This window comes from Oryx dammah, unplaced genomic scaffold, assembly GCF_014754425.2.
Source record: "Oryx dammah isolate SB20612 unplaced genomic scaffold, SCBI_Odam_1.1 HiC_scaffold_22, whole genome shotgun sequence".
Taxonomy (NCBI): domain Eukaryota; kingdom Metazoa; phylum Chordata; class Mammalia; order Artiodactyla; family Bovidae; genus Oryx; species Oryx dammah.
Genome location: NW_024070206.1, coordinates 51,374,498 through 51,392,980, shown reverse-complemented (window position 1 = coordinate 51,392,980; position 18,483 = coordinate 51,374,498). Strand labels below are relative to the sequence as shown.

The following is an 18,483-nucleotide window of genomic DNA, read 5'->3' as shown; positions in this document are numbered from 1 at the left end:
TCAATATGCCAGCAAATTTGGAAAAGTCAGCAGTGGCCACAGGACTGGAAAAGGTCAGTTTTCATTCAATTTCCAAGAAAGGCAATGCCAAAAAATGCTGAAACTACTGCACAATTGCACTCATCTCACATGCTAGTAAAGTAATGCTCAAAATTCTCCAAGCCAGGCTTAAGCAACACGTGAACCGTGAATTTCCTGATGTTCAAGCTGGATTTAGAAAAGGCAGAGGAACCAGAGATCAAATTTCCAACATCCGCTGGATCATGGAAAAAGCAAGAGAGTTCCAGAAAAACATCTATTTCTGCTTTATTGACTATGCCAAAGCCTTTGACTGTGTGCATCACAATAAACTGTGGAAGATCCTGAGAGTTGGGAATACCAGACCACCTGACCTGTCTCTTGAGAAATCTGTATGCAGGTCAGGAAGCAACAGTTAGAACTGGACATGGAACAACAGACTGGTTCCAAATAGGAAAAGGAGTACGTCAAGGCTGTATATTGTCACCCTGCTTATTTAACTGCTATGCAGAGTACATTATGAGAAACTCTGGACTGGAAGAAACACAAGCTGGAATCAAGATTGCCAGGAGAAATATCAATAACCTCAGATATGCAGATGACGCCACCCTTATGGCAGAAAGTGAAGAGGAGCTAAAAAGCCTCTTGATAAAAGTGAAAGAGGAGAGTGAAAAACTTGGCTTAAAGCTCAACATTCAGAAAATGAAGATCATGGCATCCAGTCCCATCCCTTCATGGGAAATCAGTGGGGAAACAGTGGAAACAGTGTCAGGCTTTATTTTTGGGGGCTCCAAAATCACTGCAGATGGTGGTTGCAGCCATGAAATTAAAAGATGCTTACTCCTTGGAAGAAAAGTTATGACCAACCTAGATAGCATATTCAAAAGCAGAGACATTACTTTGCCAACTAAGGTCCGTCTAGTCAAGGCTATGGTTTTTCCTGTCGTCATGTATGGATGTGAGAGTTGGACTGTGAAGAAGGCTGAGCGCTGAAGAATTGATGCTTTTGAACTGTGGTGTTGGAGAAGATTCTTGACAGTCCCTTGGACTGCAAGGAGATCCAACCAGTCCATTCTGAAGGAGATCAGCCCTGGGATTTCTTTGGAAGGAATGATGCTAAAGCTGAAGCTCCAGTACTTTGGCCATCTCATGCGAAGAGTTGACTCATTGGAAAAGACTCTGATGCTGGGAGGGATTGAGGGCAGGAGGAGAAGGGGACGACAGAGGATGAGATGGCTGGATGGCATCACTGACTTGATGGGCGTGAATCTGAGTGAACTCTGGGAGTTGGTGATGGACAGGGAGGCCTGGCGTGCTGCGATTCATGGGGTCGCCAAGAGTCGGACACGACTGAGTGACTGAACTGAACTGAACTGAGCAACTAAACTTTCACTTTTCATAGTCACTTGATTAATTGAAAGATATTTGGAATTATTAATTAGAAGCTATAAATATATGAAAAGTCTGTTCTTTTCCTTTCTAAACAAAATGGTTGTATCCGCCTAAGAACAAAATCTTCTAAAGGTTTTCGTATGGAGAGACGGAGTTCCTTTTCCTTCCATACAGAAGTAGATCAACTTTGTACAAAGCTGCAGTGTTCTTTTTTCCTTCAGTAAAATATTTTTTGTCATCATATATGTTTCTATTCTAATTTTGCTTCATGTCACAAAGATATGCAGCACTGTAGGAGTCATTATTCGGCATCTATAATCAAACACCTGCAGCTGTTCTTCCTTACACCTGAGTTTAAGCTCCCGTCAAGGGGAGATCTTTTATGGAAGGATAAATGCAGACACATTCTTTCCCCTTTGCCTTTGTCAAATTCCCTCAAATAGATTTAAGATTAAAAAATAAAAGCCACATCAAAATAAGAAATAAGATATAGATTTGTTTATATTAATATAAAATAAATTAGTGGGACAAAATAAATATATTGAAACATAAAGGGAACAATTTAATATTGGTTTAATATTTGTGGTTATAAGTAATTTAAGAAAATACATACCAAAAAGTACAAACTTTCTCACCTGTTTGATCTGTCTAGTGAATAAAATCACAGGTTTATAGACTTCAAGAGCATGATGGAGAGTTTGTTTTTAAAAGGAGATTTGGGAAAAGTGATAAGTAGGCATACATTTCAAAAGACTTTTATTTATTTTCATTTATCTATTTCAAAGACTTCCATTTATCTATCTCCTCTTATTTGTTTGTGTCTTCTAAAATTTGTTTGATTGCTACAGAATATGTTTCAAGGAATGCCAGTACAAGAAAAAAATGTGTCTGGGGGAAACATATTGTGTATCATAGACTGATACACAATAAACTGCACTGGAGAAGACCATTTAGCATATTTGAGGAGTCAAGAAAAAAAATTAAATATGTTGAAGTACATATGATTTATTTTTGTTAACTATTTGAGCGTTCTAGCTAAGTGAACTAATCAGTATTATTAAGGTTTAATGATTCTCTGAAATATAAGTAGAAAATAGGTTAATAATGTCAAGGTGAAATGAAATGTTCTAAAAGAAATTTTAACTCCAAGTAAAATTAATTATTTTGCCTTATTAATAAATACATTATTTGAGATTACTTACTGTGACACAGAGGTGACTTTGAAAATCTCATGTATTTATATTATTTGTGAAAGTAATGAGTTTCTATTAGAAAAATGAGTCATGAGTATTTAATTCAAATGAAACTGATGTGTCTTTATGCATTTAATGCTAGTATCCCCATATACTGTCAATGGCTAATTAAAAAGCAATTTCTTTTCTGTGTTCCATATGTATGTTTCCTATCTTTACCAAAAGAAAAAAAAATAGAAGTGATTCATATAATTCATCTAATTTTGTAATTGGGATTTAGGCAAAGTCGAACTCAGTAATGACTTTTTGAATTGATCTTTTAATTTTCTTTTTCATCAGAAATGTACTCTTTCTTATTTGAGATTATTTAGTCTCTACATTTCTGCCTCTTCTACACTTAGTGGCTATGAATTTCTTTTGCATTATTAAAAAAAATTATGCCTGTGGATTTTTGTTTTAGATAACACAGCTGTAGTTGTGACCAATAGAACTGGTTTTAGCCTTCAAGAAGAGCCTGTTTTCTACATATTCATCCTAATTGCTGACAATGGAATCCCATCGCTTACAAGTACAAACACCCTTACCATACATGTGTGTGACTGTGGTGATGCTGACAGCACACAGACCTGCAGTCATAAGGATTTTATGCTTTCCATGGGATTCAGGGCAGAAGTCATAACTGCTGTGCTGATATGCATTATGATAATATTTGGTAAGTCATGTGAACTGAGCTTATATTCATTTATTGACAACAATATGATACATATAAAAAAGAGTTAACCCCATTATAATGATATAATGTGGACTTGTGTATGTGTGTGTGCCTGTTTGTGTGTGTTTAATTGCCCTTATGAATGTGTTACAATTCTTAAGTCAAGTGGAGTAAATGAAAAATAGAGTGAATATGCACTTCAAGTTGAAAATCGATGACTCTTGAATTTGATGAGTATATGAGTACATATGTGCACGGCTTTTTAGGAGTGGTTTTGACACACACACTGCAACATATGTAGTAATATAAAAATTAGTAATAATAATGGCCAACTTCTGTTATGCACTTATTATATTCCAGGAGACTGTCTTAAGTGATTTGCAGAAATTTTGCAGTTTACTCCTCAAGATAACCTCAAGAAGTAGCAACTGTTATCGCCTGTATTGTACGGATGAAGAAAGTGAAAGTCAAAGAGTTACCTAATTTACAAAGGGTCATGTAGCTAGTAAATGAAGTGCTGAGGTTCCATAACCACAACACACCTCCATCCAACCCTTTACTGCAGCACACTGAAGCCTAGGAGCATTGGGGAGTAAATGTTAGGATGAAAAAAAATGTAAACGAGAAGTAACAAGGATCTACTGTAGAGTCCAGGGGACTTGTCAATACTCTGTACTGGCCTATGTGGGAAAAAGTCTAAAAAAGAGTAAATATGTACATATGCATAATTGATTGCTGTACTCTTAAAACTAACACAATATTGTAAATCAACTCTACTCCAAAAAAGAAAAAAAAAAGGAAATTCCAACTGATCAGGACACACATAGTTCTGTCGGTCACATATATCTCAGGGTTTCCAACTTTCCAGCATATAACATGAGGAACTAACAGGAAGTTTCCTGCTTTAAAAACAACAACAACAACAACAACAACAACACTTGTTTGTGATGGGTAATTATGCTTAAGCTAGCTTTGTAGTTAAAAATAAACATAGTTTTCATTCTAAACATGTAAAAGAGAGAGTCTTATTTAAAGTGTTAAACAGGAAAGAAATCTCAGTAAAATAGCTCCACTTGTTTTCGTCTGTTTGCTATTGTGGTTGCTGTTGTTTTTACAAGGAAATAAGTTATAGTCATTTTATAGATGAGGCAAATGAGGCTCCAAATGTTTTAGCTAGGCTTTCAAAACTACACATTATGCATCAAGCACAACTTTTACCTTTTCTTAACATACCAGTCTATATAGTCTAAACCTTTCTGTTGCTTCCCTCATAACTTCACATCAAAGCCAACACAACTGTATTGAATGTTGACAGCAACTGTATGAGCCATGGGTTATGAAATCCCGAACTCACTACTAAAACTGACATACAAAATGTTTCAGGATTTGCTTTGCTTTCACTCTTCTCATCTTTCTCAAAGCTTTAAAAACCATGCATTTCTCTTTTACCAAAGTTACCCTTCTTTTCTACCTAGCTTCAGTTTTTCAGATTATTTTTGATGATCTTTTATCATAAAACTGAATTTAGAGCTATATAACTAGATATCAGAAGCAAGAAGCAGTAGAAACAGTATGATGTTTGCAGGTTGCAAATACACAATTGCTCACTGGTACAGACCCAAACCTAGTCCCGAGACCCTGCAAGTAAACCAAGGGCAACCTCACAGTCAAGGGCATGAGTCATATTGAAAAGGTGGAATGTCAGGTTCAACAATAGTCAGAAGTTTCCTGTGAAAGTTTCATGAATATGTGCTTCAATTCATAGATTGAAAAATTATTTATTAGCTCCCTTTCTATTTCAACCATATATCTCAGCTTTATTAAATTACTGTACCTGGATTCAGGCACAGTGAGCTTATTTCAGGAACACTATTTCAACTTATTTAAATGTAAGATTTACCTAAAACACTGCCTAATGTATTTCTCTTTTGATAATATTAATAACATTACTTCCTGTTTGTTTCAGTTCCTGTAGATGAAATTCTGAACAGATACATAAGATCTGAAATTGTGTAAAGGTTGATTATGCATGAAACACACACACACTTTTCTCCAAAAATTTTTTAAAAAGCATTCTGAAATTGTTCTATTTCTACACAATTTTTAAAATATTTTATATTGATACAATTGATTGATATGAACATACTAGTGTTATGACTCAAAAGCCTGATACGTTTGGAATTTCTGAAATTAATATGGTATAGCAAAGCACAGATTGTGAACCAACTTTCTGGTTTTGAATGCCAGCTTTTTTTTCCCTAGGCATGTGATTTAATCTCTCTGCACTTCATTTTTACCATCTTTACTAGAGCACTATAATAAAATATGGGTATCACAGCAAATCAATGAATATATGTAGAACTTTTAGAAAAATGACTAGTACAGACTTTGTAGTCAATAAATACTAACTTAGAAAGAAATTATGCCACAGAATGTGTCTCAGTGGTAAAAATCAAACTGTCTCAGTGTGCTTAACTTCCTCTAACACGGATCACTGGCTCCTGAGATTGACAGAGGCACGTAGATTGGAAAATCTTATTTCTCATCTTTGTTCCATTTTCAATAAAGAAAAAAAAATAAAATTTTGTCATAAATTGATCATCATATAAAGTTCACTATATTTCTCTGATGTTTTTCCACTCTAAATCATCAACCAGTTAAGACTGCTATACTGCCTTATCTTTCTGCAAGTTCCTTTGGTAAATTTTCAATGACAAATATATCTTTGCTTTATAATCAGAAAACTGAAGCTTTTGTCTTGAGCTTGTAACAAAAGCACGAATTTATAGCTTATTTTTTTTTTGGGGGGGAAGCTTTTTTATTGTTTAACAATACATAAGTAATTGTTGTTGTTGTTTAGTCACTAAGTCATGTCTCTCTTTGCAATATTATAAATAACATATATTTAACAATATTTTATAATGTAAATAGATAACATATATAATCATAGTATGCATTAATATTATATATGTAATAATATTTGATAATGTGTTTCAATAGAAATAGAATGAATATATAGTATAATATTATTAGGCATTATTGTTTATTTATAATATAGTAATACAAATATAAACATGCATTATATTTATAATGGACGTAATATGAAGCCTTAATATTTATAATATATAATATTGTATTTGCGTTAATGTTCTGATACGCTTTGTTTCATAGGGTTTATTTTTCTGAACCTCGGTCTGAAACAACGGAGGAAACAAACGCTGTTTCCTGAGAAAAGTGAAGAATTCAGGGAGAATATATTCAGATACGATGATGAAGGTGGCGGAGAGGCGGACACGGAGGCCTTTGACATTGCGCAGCTACGAGGCAGCGCGGTAATGCGGGGCCGCAAGCCCCCCCGCAGACATGCCAGGGCGGAGATGCGTAGCCTGTACAGGCAGTCTCTGCAGGTCGGCCCGGACAGTGCGGTGTTCAGGAAGTTCATTCTAGAAAAGCTGGAAGAGGCTGACACTGACCCCTGTGCCCCACCTTTCGACTCCCTCCAGACCTATGCTTTTGAGGGAACAGGGTCCTTAGCTGGATCTCTGAGCTCCTTAGACTCCTCAGCCTCTGATCACGATGAAAATTATGATTATCTTACCGAACTGGGACCTCGCTTTAAAAGATTAGCGTGCATGTTTGGTTCCTCTATGCAGTCAAAGAATTAGGGCTTTTTTCATTAATATATTTTTTAAAAAATGCTAATGTATGTTTGGGCAAACTGGTAGTCGCTTGGTGAAAAGTTGTTTACTTCAGATCCCTGGGAAAAGAAAGAGATGCAACTTATACTATTCTCTGATTTTCTTGGAGTAAATATCCCATATCGTCCCTGACTGCAGATAAGGGAAGTGAAGCTAACTGCAGACTCCCTCTAGCAGGCCCCTGAAATACTCTTTCAGACTTTTTTTTTTTTTTAATGTCAAATACAAATTCTAAAAATTTTTGACTGTTTAATGTGAAAAGGGCAATGAACTAAATCGTCTTAATTTTATTTCATTTATTCACATTGTAAATCTTGCAAAGTAAGAGTAAAGTGTTTCTGTGTGTTAACTTCCTGCTACTCTACAGAGAAAAACATATAGGAGAATCTGGGTGGTTATATACAACTTTGAAAAACTCTTTTCTATGAATATGCAAGCTTATGACTGAGTCTATGATTCATTCCAGTTTGATATTTTAAAATTGTTTTCAACACCACATTTTAAAACTGTTTTCAAATTTAGACAGATGCTTGGTATTTGTTTATGAATCAAAGATATAGTGTAAATTTATATTCTTTTTGATATTACAGCTTTATAGAAAAAAGGCATAGACTATGTTTAGGAGATTTTCATAAGTTATTTTCTTATGTATTCAAAATACATAATACTTCTTTATCATGTCACAATGCAATCACAAAGTACATATCAATGTTTCCTCAAGATTAAATTAAAACTTTTTAAAAATAATTGTGTGAAATTTTTTCATTTTAATTTTTAATTTTATTGCTACCAAAATGATAGAAGTAAGTGAAAGGAGTACTGGGTTCAAACTGGAATTAGTATTTATCCTAAATATTATGATCAACTGTGCTGCTCTTACTGTGCATAAAATAAAAATGATAAAATTCTCAGCATTTCCTTTTTTATCGATGCTTAGAGTGTAACTGATTCTTCTATGTCATTTTTTTATTATTCAGTATAAAATTAGGTGCAATAGTTACTTTTATTGTAACATTATGGAGGAAATATGCTAAGCTGCTGGACATAAAGCTTAAAGGTAACATTAGATAGTAAGATAATAAAACACTGATTTTAATCAACCTTGTAAGAATGATTCTTGTTCTATCCAAATCAAAGTGAAATTAGAAATTCACAGGTTGAACAGAAAGTAGAGAATACTGTGTGCTCAAAATTGCTATGTGTTCCTGAAACTGACCTGAACCAAATTGATCATATATGTTCAAATCAAATATTTCAAATAATTTTGACCTGAAGTTGGAACAGTTGAATACCTACAATCTCTCTCTCTGTATTTTGAGATATAAACATCCAAACCATGTAATAGAAGATAATTTTTTCATCAATATCAATCAGGTATCATTCATATCATTTTGTGTCAGCAACACATATAATTTTACAAAAGCCTGAGAAAATCAGACTTGAAATACAACAATTTTGGAAGATATTAAAAGCAGTTGGAGAGGACATAAACTGTAGTAAATCCTTGTACATGCATATCATTATTTACCTAGGGAAAAGTAAGAACAGTAAATAAAAGAAACTTCCAGAAGAGCAAAAACTTGCAAGTAAAAAAGAAACTGTGTGGGTTGAGAGAACATTTACATTCCTATCATATTGACATAAAAATTGAAAAAGTATAGTTAGGGAAATTTTCATGAATCATTCCATGAATGGCTGCTCCCTGTATTTAGAAAATAGTGTATATAATCTTGGTTAAAGAAATTGAAAGTGTGATAAATAGCAGGTGAAGCAATCCATGGAAAATAGATTAGAAAAAAAAATAGACTCTTTGGGGCTCACAGTTAGTTCTGTCATGGATGGAAGCCTTATAAACAGCTTATCAACTTGGAAGAACACCTTAGAAAAATGCACATTGATGCAATATCTGCATCAATAAGGTTTAATGTTTGAGTCCAGTGGCATTAAGCAGATGTGTTAACATAAATTCTGGTTTAATTAATGATAAGATTGTCAATCATAGCATACATAGAAAAAGAGATTCAGGGATGGATACCTATATGTTAGTCTAAAAAGTGTTCTTTTAAAATTATATATAAAAAATACAATCAGATTTTAATAGATAAGTTGCAATTTTCTAGAAATTATACTCAGTAATATTTCAAAAACTATTTAAGTTTTTTTTCTAGTCACACAGGTGTTGCAAGAATACAGCTGTATCCCAAGCGAAAGACATAACATTAAGATCTCATTTTTGTAAATTTTAATAAAGGTAAATCAGTGTGGCTATTTATGAAATAGCACAGCTTCACATTATTACCTGCACTACGGTGTTCTTGCCTGGAGAATCCCATGGATGGAAGGGCCTTATAGGCTACAGTCTATGGGGTTGCAAAGAGTTAGACACCACTAAGCAACTAACACACACAGACTTAAATGTCACTCTTCATTAACTTAGAGGTTGATGCCTAAGTCTTAAACTACTGGTGGTTGATACACGAAGATGTTAAAAGCCTTTATAGGGATCAGAAAATATTAGGCATATTTGTTCACTAAGCCCATGGCTTGAGCCTGTCAGATCTGAGTTTGCATTATTTCACTTTCATTTAGGTAACTGTGTGAACTTTGTCGAACTGAATAATCTTTCCATGTCTGAGGTTGTGATCGCTAAAGTGAGGTTCAATCTACCTATTTCACACAATTGTTATGAAGAATAAGCAAAACAGGAAGAGTGTGCAGGACCAGACAAAACGCAAGAGCTCAGTAAATGACAGCCCATCATCACAAGGCTGACACGGCTCTGCTGGAACGCACAGATCCCTTTCTTTTCAAACACTGAACAATCCCAAGGGCTTCACAGCATATTTGAAATATAAGTCAACTTTCTGACCTGACATACAAGGTCGTGTATCATCTGGTGTTCTGCTTATTTCTGTGTGCTCTCCACTCTACCAATGTCATACTCAAGGCCTGAAGCAACCTTTCTCCAAACATTTCTATTTTTCATTCCCTCACTTCATTCAAGTCCACGATCAATTCTGATGTCCCCAGAAAGACGTACTGGGCCACTCTCCCCCAAATGTGGGTCCCTTGCTTTGTTTTCTTTCCATCAGATCACTCAGTTACTTGGTATTTCATTGTATATATGGTACTTGCTATTGTCTTTATCCTTTTGTTACAATGTAAAGCTTAATTGGGCAAAAAATTGTCTGACTTTTTCACTTGTTCTTGTCTGAAATAGCTTCTGGAACACAGTATGTGACCAATAAATATTTCTTGAATGAACGCAGTAATGAATTCCAATCTATTTTTCTTGGTCATGTATTATAGAAGCAGCCTTAATTTTGTTGAATATTAATATGGAATTAAAGTATTTGTCAAATGAGATTGGCACTGGGTAGTTCTGGGATACAAATAATATCCCAGAACTTTGAAAATATCCCAGATTTTCAAAATCTTTCTGTAAATTATGAGTTTGTTATTTTAACTTGTTTGTACTTAATTATATCACTTCCTGTTGTGGGGAGGGGTAATGGCAGTTACCCTGTTTGGTCGAAACACATCCTTTGATGATTGCTGTATAAATTATCATATGAATAAGTTCCCATGAAGTGTGATGTGCAGGAAAACATTTGTGATGCATGGCAATTCTGCTTCACATGTTAGAAAACAATCTGGGAACAAATGTATTGTTAAGTTCTCAGGGCTACACAGAACCTTCAAGGTAGCTTCATGTTCTTTTTTATGATATAAATAGGCATTACGTATCAAAGACACTAAACGTTGGGAGACACATTAGGGAGAGAAATGTAGGAAAGGATTATGCAGCTTTTTGTTCTTTTTTCTTTTTTTTTTTGGCCACACTGAGCAGCATGTGGGATCTTAGCAACCTGACCAGGATTGAACCCACACCCCTTGCAGTGGAAGCCCAGAGTCCTAACCACTGTACTGCCAGGCCAGTCCCATATGTGGTTTTTTATATATCTAATTATGTCTGTCTTCTATATCTGCATACCCATCCAACCATCGTTCCATCCACATATCTATCTATCATCTATCACCTGACTATTATCTATCTCCTCCTCCAGGAAATTGTAATTTCACAATTACACTAGAGATTAGCATCTCAATCGCAGGTTAGATCCTTCAGACCTGTTAGCACTTGTTGTTGTCTTCTTTTCCTAGAGAGCTCTGAGGATGGGAAGCTGCCTGGTATGAAATGGCAGGGAGAGAGGGCAAGAACTGGGCCAAATGCAGTTCCTACCCTTTGACAAGACAAAACTGCGTAATTTCCCTGAGATTAAGTCATTGCACCTGTAGGTATTTGGCACAGAAGGGAGAAGCTTCGGGAGCTGAAATCAGTCATTCAAAGACTGTGTGACACAGCTAAGGAAAAACAGAGACCGCTGGTCCTTAAAACGTCTCCGAATCCCCCCTGCATGAAATCCAGAACAGAGGGGCAGCCATGAGAGGCCTGTCATCACTCAGGACTCTGGCTGTGAAATTACGATAGTGCCAGTCCTTTGTCTTTCAGCTTTCCATTCCCACCCAGAAACCAGAGGTCCTGACGCACAGAGTAAGCGGAAGAGGAGGAGATATAGAGCCATCTTGGCCAAGGTGGGCATAACAAAGATCAATGGAGATGTCTCTTAAAAACTGAATAAAATAAAGCAAGTTCATGATGTTTCTTTCACGTTGCAAACTAATCAATAAAGTGGACACATTAAAGTATCAAATCCATTTGGCATTTCATGTAGTTTGAATAATTTGAAATTCACCTTGCTAGAGTGAAGCATTAGCAAAATACAAAAAAGTAAATATAATTGATAGTTTTCTTAGGCCACTTGAAAGCATATTAAAATAGTTTGCACAACTTTATTTTATGCTATTTTTTGTGCTTATTGATTTTAATATTTAAATTTTGATCTGTTCTTTGGGTTTTGCAGTGTTAAGTCATTTATCTCAGCCAGAAATAAGGCTGGACATGGAAATGACCATAGAGTCACAATGACACAGAGGTACAACTCTGTAGAATGTTTTGCACTAAAAAAGGGGGTAGAGATGATATATGGAAATCACATGTTTCTGTAATATTGCTTCATTTACATGGTAAAGAGAGTAAGTGGTGTATGAAGTACATTTCACATTGTTTTCCAGTAAGTGTTGCCAGAGGGCATCAGAGGGCAGATACACTGAAACCATACTCACAGAAAACTAGTCAATCTAATCACACTAGGACCACAGCCTTGTCTAACTCAATGAAACCAAGCCATGCCCGCGGGGCAACCCAAGATGGACGGGTCATGGTGGAGAGCCTGACAGAATGTGGTCCACTGGAGAAGGGAATGGCAAGCCACTTCAGTATTCTTGCCTTGAGAACCCCATGAACAGTAGGAAAAGGCAAAATGATAGGATACCAAAAGAGGAACTCCCCAGGTCATTAGGTGCCCCATATGCTACTGGAGATCAGTGGAGAAATAATTCCAGAAAGAAAGAAGGGATGGAGCCAAAGCAAAAACAATACCCAGCTGTGGATGTGACTGGTGATAGAAGCAAGATCCGATGCTGTAAAGAGTAATATTGCATAGGAACCTGGAATGTCAGGTCCACGAATCAAGGCAAATTGGAAGTGGTCAAACAAGAGATGGCAAGGGTGAACGTCGACATTCGAGGTATCAGCAAACTAAAATGGACTGGAATGGGTGAATTTAACTCAGATGACCATTATATCTACTACTGCAGGCAGGAATCCCTCAGAAGAAATGGAGTAGCCATCATGGTCAACAAAAGAGTCCGAAATGCAGTACTTGGATGCAATCTCAAAAATGACAGAATGATCTCTGTTCGTTTCCAAGGCAAACCATTCAATATTACAGTTATCCAAGTCTATGCTCCAACCAGTAATGCTGAAGAAACTGAAGGTGAATGTTTTTATGAAGACCTACAAGATCTTATAGAACTAACACCCAAAAAAGATGTCCTTTTCATTATAGGGGACTGGAATGCAAAAGTAGGAAGTGAAGAAACACCTGGAGTAACAGGAAAATTTGGTCTTGGAATGCAGAATGAAGCAGGGCAAAGACTAATAGAGTTTTGCCAAGAAAATGCACTGATCAGAGCAAACACCCTCTTCCAACAACACAAGAGAAGACTCTACACATGGACATCACCAGATGGTCAACACTGAAATCAGATTGATTATATTCTTTGCAGCCAAAGATGGAGAAGCTCTATACAGTCAACAAAAACAAGACCAGGAGCTGACTGTGGCTCAGATCATGAACTCCTTATTGCTAAATTCAGACTTAAATTGAAGAAAGTAGGGAAAACCGCTAGACCATTCAGGTATGACCTAAATCAAATCCCTTATGATTATACAGTGGAAGTGAGAAAATAGATTTAAGGGCCTAGATCTGATAGATAGAGTGCCTGATGAACTATGGAATGAAGTTCGTGACATTGTACAGGAGACAGGGATCAAGACCATCCTCATGGAAAAGAAATGCAAAAAAGCAAAATGGCTGTCTGGGGAGGGCTTACAAATAGCTGTGAAAAGAAGAGAGGTGAAAAGCAAAGGAGAAAAGGAAAGATATAAGCATCTCAATGCAGAGTTCCAAAGAATAGCAAGAAGAGATAAGAAAGCCTTCTTCAGTGATCAATGCAAAGAAATAGAGGAAAACAACAGATGGGAAAGACTAAAGATCTCTTTAAGAAAATTAGAGATACCAACGGAAAATTTCATGTAAAGATGGGCTCGATAAAGGACAGAAATGGTCTAGACCTAACAGAAGCAGAAGATATTAAGAAGAGGTGGCAAGAATACACAGAAGAATTGTACAAAAAAGATCTTCACGACCCAGATAATCATGATGATGTGATCACTAATCTAGAGCCAGACATCTTGGAATGTGAAGTCAAGTGGGCCTTAGAAAGCATCACTACGAACAAAGCTAGTGGAGGTGATGGAATTCCAGTTGAGCTGTTTCAAATCCTGAAAGATGATGCTGTGAAGGTGCTGCACTCAGTATGCCAGCAAGTTTGGAAAAGTCAGCAGCGGCTACAGGACTGGAAAAGGTCAGTTTTCATTCCAATCCCAAAGAAAGGCAATGCCAAAGAATGCTCAAACTACCACACAATTGCACTCATCTCACCTGCTAGTAAAATAATTCTCAAAATTCTCCAAGCCAGGCTTCAGCAATATGTGAACTGTGAACTCCCTGATGTACAAGCTGGTTTTCAAAAAGGCAGAGGAACCAGAGATCAAATTGCCAACATCTGCTGGATCATGGAAGAAGCAAGAGAGTTCCAGAAAAACATCTATTTCTGCTTTATTGACTATGCCAAAGCCTTTGACTGTGTGCATCACAATAAACTGTGGAAAATTCTGAAAGAGATGGGAATACCAGACCACCTGACCTGCCTCTTGAGAAATCTGTATGCAGGTCAGGAAGCAACAGTTAGAACTGGACATGGAACAACAGACTGGTTCCAAATAGGAAAAGGAATATGTCAAGGCTGTATATTGTCACCCTGCTTATTGAACTTCTATGCAGAGTACATCATGAGAAACGCTGGATTGAAAGAAACACAAGCTGGAATCAAGATTGCCGGGCGAAATATCAATAAACTCAGATATGCAGATGACACCACCCTTATGGCAGAAAGTGAAGAGGAACTAAAAGGCCTCTTGATGAAAGTGAAAGAGGAGAATGAAATAGTTGGCTTAATGCTCAACATTCAGAAAATGAAGATCATGGCATCCAGTCCCATCACTTCATGGGAAATATATGGGAAACAAGGGAAACAGTGTCAGACTTTATTTTGGGGAGCTCCAAAATCACTGCAGATGGTGACTGCAGCCATGAAATTAAAAGACGCTTACTCCTTGGGAAAAAAGTTATGACCAACCTAGATAGCATATTCAAAAGCAGAGACATTACTTTGCCAACTAAGGTCCATCTAGTCAAGGCTATGGTTTTTCCTGTGGTCATGTTTGGATGTGAGAGTTGGACTGTGACAAAAGCTGAGTGCCAAAGAATTGATGCTTTTGAACTGTGGTGTTGGAGAAGACTCTTGAGAGTCCCTTGGACTGCAAGGAGATACAACAAGTCCATTCTCAAGATCAACCCTGGGATTTCTTTGGAAGGAATGATGCTAAAGCTGAAACTCCAGTACTTTGGCCACCTCATGCAAAGAGTTGACTCACTGGAAAAGACTCTAATGCTGGGAGAGATTGGGGGCAGGAGGAGAAGGGGACGACAGAGGATGAGATGGCTGGATGGCATCACTGACTCGATGGACATGAGTCTGAGTGAACTCCGGGAGATGGTGATGGACAGGGAGGCCTGGCGTGCTGCTATTCATGGGGTCGCAAAGAGTCAGACACGACTGAGCGACTGAACTGAACTAATGTTTCTTTCTTGTGTAAACTTTGGATGTTTCTTAAAACATTGTCTTTTGGTAGCTCCATCTATACAGTGGTAATATTAAGGATATATACCCTATCATATTATTAGAAGAAGTAACTGAAATAATACATGTAAAGAATTAACTGAGCTTAATGTATAGGAAACATAACATTATAACTTGTTGTGATTGTTAAAAATAATAATTATTATAATTATATGAAGTTAATCTTTTGGAATGCTCATAGACTCATCTTACTCTAGAAATATTATGGGCAAAAGAAAATGAAGCACAAATGAGTGAAGATGGCTGAAAGCTATCTACAAACTTCCATTTATAAAATAAGTCCTGAGAATGAAATGCATAGTATGTTAACTATAGTTAATAATACAAAAAAAGGTGAGAAGAATATGAATTAATTTAGGACAATAATTAGCTTGCTGTTACTTCCTGCCTGCCTACTTTGACCCTTCCATGGTAATATGCTGTTACTACCAAAGGAAAAATTAATTGCTTGAGTTATACATTATGTATGAGGTGTTCTGATTGAACATCCTTCCTCTGTGACATTTACTTGGAAAAAGATCTGCTAAATTAAGTAGTAACCGCACTTGGTGGCAACTTTTTCTAGGTTTGTTTTAAGGAAAAAAAAAAAAAAACTATGAACAAAGAAAAGGTTGATTTTGCTCACTTTTGTAACTGATGGAAAAGTGAAATTATTTCTATGTTATGTTAATATTGGAAATACATGGAAAACAAAGTAAATGGGCTAAGGGCTCCAAGAAAAAGCTTTCATACCTTTTGTAATATCTAAAGTCTGACACCCAGAGTTCTAATTTTATCCTAAGAATTTAAAGTACAAAGCAGATTGTTTTCATCACCTCTGAAGATACAAAATGAAAAGCTGCACCTTGGCTTCTCTCTATATTCCACTGTCCTTTCTCATTAAAAAATAAAATAAAATAATGACATGTTGCCATATATTCTCTGATGAGAACGTTTTTGTCATCTTTTTCTCTTCTATCTATTCTTAGGGCTCAGGCAAGTTCTAGGCAATTATCCAGCTCATACTGACACCTCAGTTTTCAGAAACTTCTTTCTCATCCCAGAAGACCTCTGCATTATTCTGGAAGCTTCCTTTGCAGAGCTAATTATCTAAGTTTAACGCTCTTGAAAATTTAACACATACCTGCAGTTGACAAATTCAATTTCCATAGAATTTCATCTGATCACTTGAGAATGTCAAGTTTCAGGGACTCTATAAATAAAATTAGAAGTTTATAAACCTTATAATATATTTATTCATACTCACCCATCACCATATATCATTAAAATAATTTGTCCAAACAGCACAGTGTTTAAGAACAAACATTTCTCCCCCTTTGTAAAGTATTCTACAGTCATGTTACTTTATCTTTTTAAGTAAGTACTTGAAATTGAAATCGGTACTGAAGAACATGCTGGGGAAATGTGTTAACTGTGCAAATCCTATGTATTTCTCACTCTTGTGTTCTCTCACCTTCTGTAAATAAATAGCAAACATCAAAGACTTTATCCACTAGTATCATCTACTGAACACCACCACGTTGAGTGCTGAGCAATGAATCCTGATTGGAATCCTAACAAATGCTATATGTGTGTCCTCGCCTGAAAAATAATGATGAGCAACACGTTGAGGTTGAGTCGAGGTTGAGTTGACTGTGACCTGGGTGTCAGGCTGGCACCCAGGTGAGACAAGGTGCTGAGTCAGTTTCCTCGATGCTTCGAAAAGGAGCCACTGCCTCTTACCGATCTTCATTCAGTTACACTTCTGCCCAAAACCAAGAAAGTATTCATGATGAGATTTGTATTTCAAATGTTTCCGGATATGACGAACAAAGCCGTTCCTTTAAATCTCACTCACTCTTTTTTTTTTTGTTTTTTAATTGCAGTTGCATTTCCAGGTGTTATTCTAAGTGTTGCTTTAAGTGTTATCTCTTTTAAATCTCTATTAGCAAAGTAAGGTACTGATATTATTCCTAGCATACTAATAAGGAAACTGGGACAAATAAAAACTGATTTGCCTAAAGTCATACACAAGATCAAGTTAGTTCTAGATTCCAAGGTTTAATCCATCATACCATATTAGCTCCTAAATCTGTGTTACTTCCTTAGGTTATTAATCTGGGGCTTTTTCATTTGGTTTCTGATGATTTGTTACTTTAGATGATATGGTAATATTTATAAGTACACACGGATAGAATAAAGAGCTGATTAGTATTCTTTTTTCAAAACATCCTTAGTCATTTTTATGTTATTATTACTGAAACTGAGTTTCTATCAAAATTAAACGGCAAACACTCTTCTTTTCCTATTATTATTACATATCATTCCTTATTGCTACTAATCAACCATAGAAATGACACATTCAAACTATATGCGGGAACAGAAAGAACCTTGATTATTTAAGGATATGCATTCTTAAATTATTGTTATATTAAACTGGCATAAAAATGCAGTATATTAATTTACTTAATATGACATATTTTCCCTCTGCATATTAATGATCATCCACAAAGGGCATACAAATAAATAATTGTGTATATGTTGTCATGAATAGCAAGTATGTAATGAGCAAAAGAAAGAAAAGAAATTAGGCAAGAATATGAAAAAGCACTAAATTCACTTTGGGGAATTCAGAGAAACAACTCTTCATCTGCATTGCTTGTTGTCACATCCCCTTGCTCCTTTCTTGGCTGTTTTTTTCCTTTGTTTGTTTGTTTTCCTATGTGAGTATTTTCTGTATCTTTTAAAACTTAGAATAGAATGAGTTTGATTTTTTTCATAATTTAATCCTCAGCCAGAGAGAGGGATTAGCTATTTTTAAGCAATGACTTTTGAGATTCACAGAGACAGAGAACTGAACCCAAGTCTCACAGGATTGTTGAATTATTCTGATGTGTTTGGGTAGCACAAAGAAAGCTTTCATAAACACACATGGTTCCCTGATGCATTTTTCAGCAAAATGATCTCTGCCCTAGGAACAAAAGAAAGATAATAAGCCTGACATGTTCTTTTAATTCTCCTCTTCTGATATCAGAGTTCA

The 18,483-nt window shown here is 36.0% G+C and overlaps 1 protein-coding gene across 1 annotated transcript in view; it reads left to right on the top strand.

The window, feature by feature from the left end:
• CDH19 (cadherin 19) overlaps nt 1–8,113 on the top strand; it is a 78,089-nt gene extending 69,976 nt beyond the window's left edge. Inside the window, exons 11-12 of the mRNA XM_040264336.1 lie at nt 3,064–3,315; nt 6,487–8,113. Coding sequence (XP_040120270.1) covers nt 3,064–3,315; nt 6,487–6,980 — 746 coding nt within the window. The 3' untranslated portion in view covers nt 6,981–8,113. The remainder of the gene's footprint in view (nt 1–3,063; nt 3,316–6,486) is intronic.
• The last annotated feature ends 10,370 nt before the right edge of the window (nt 8,114–18,483 follow it).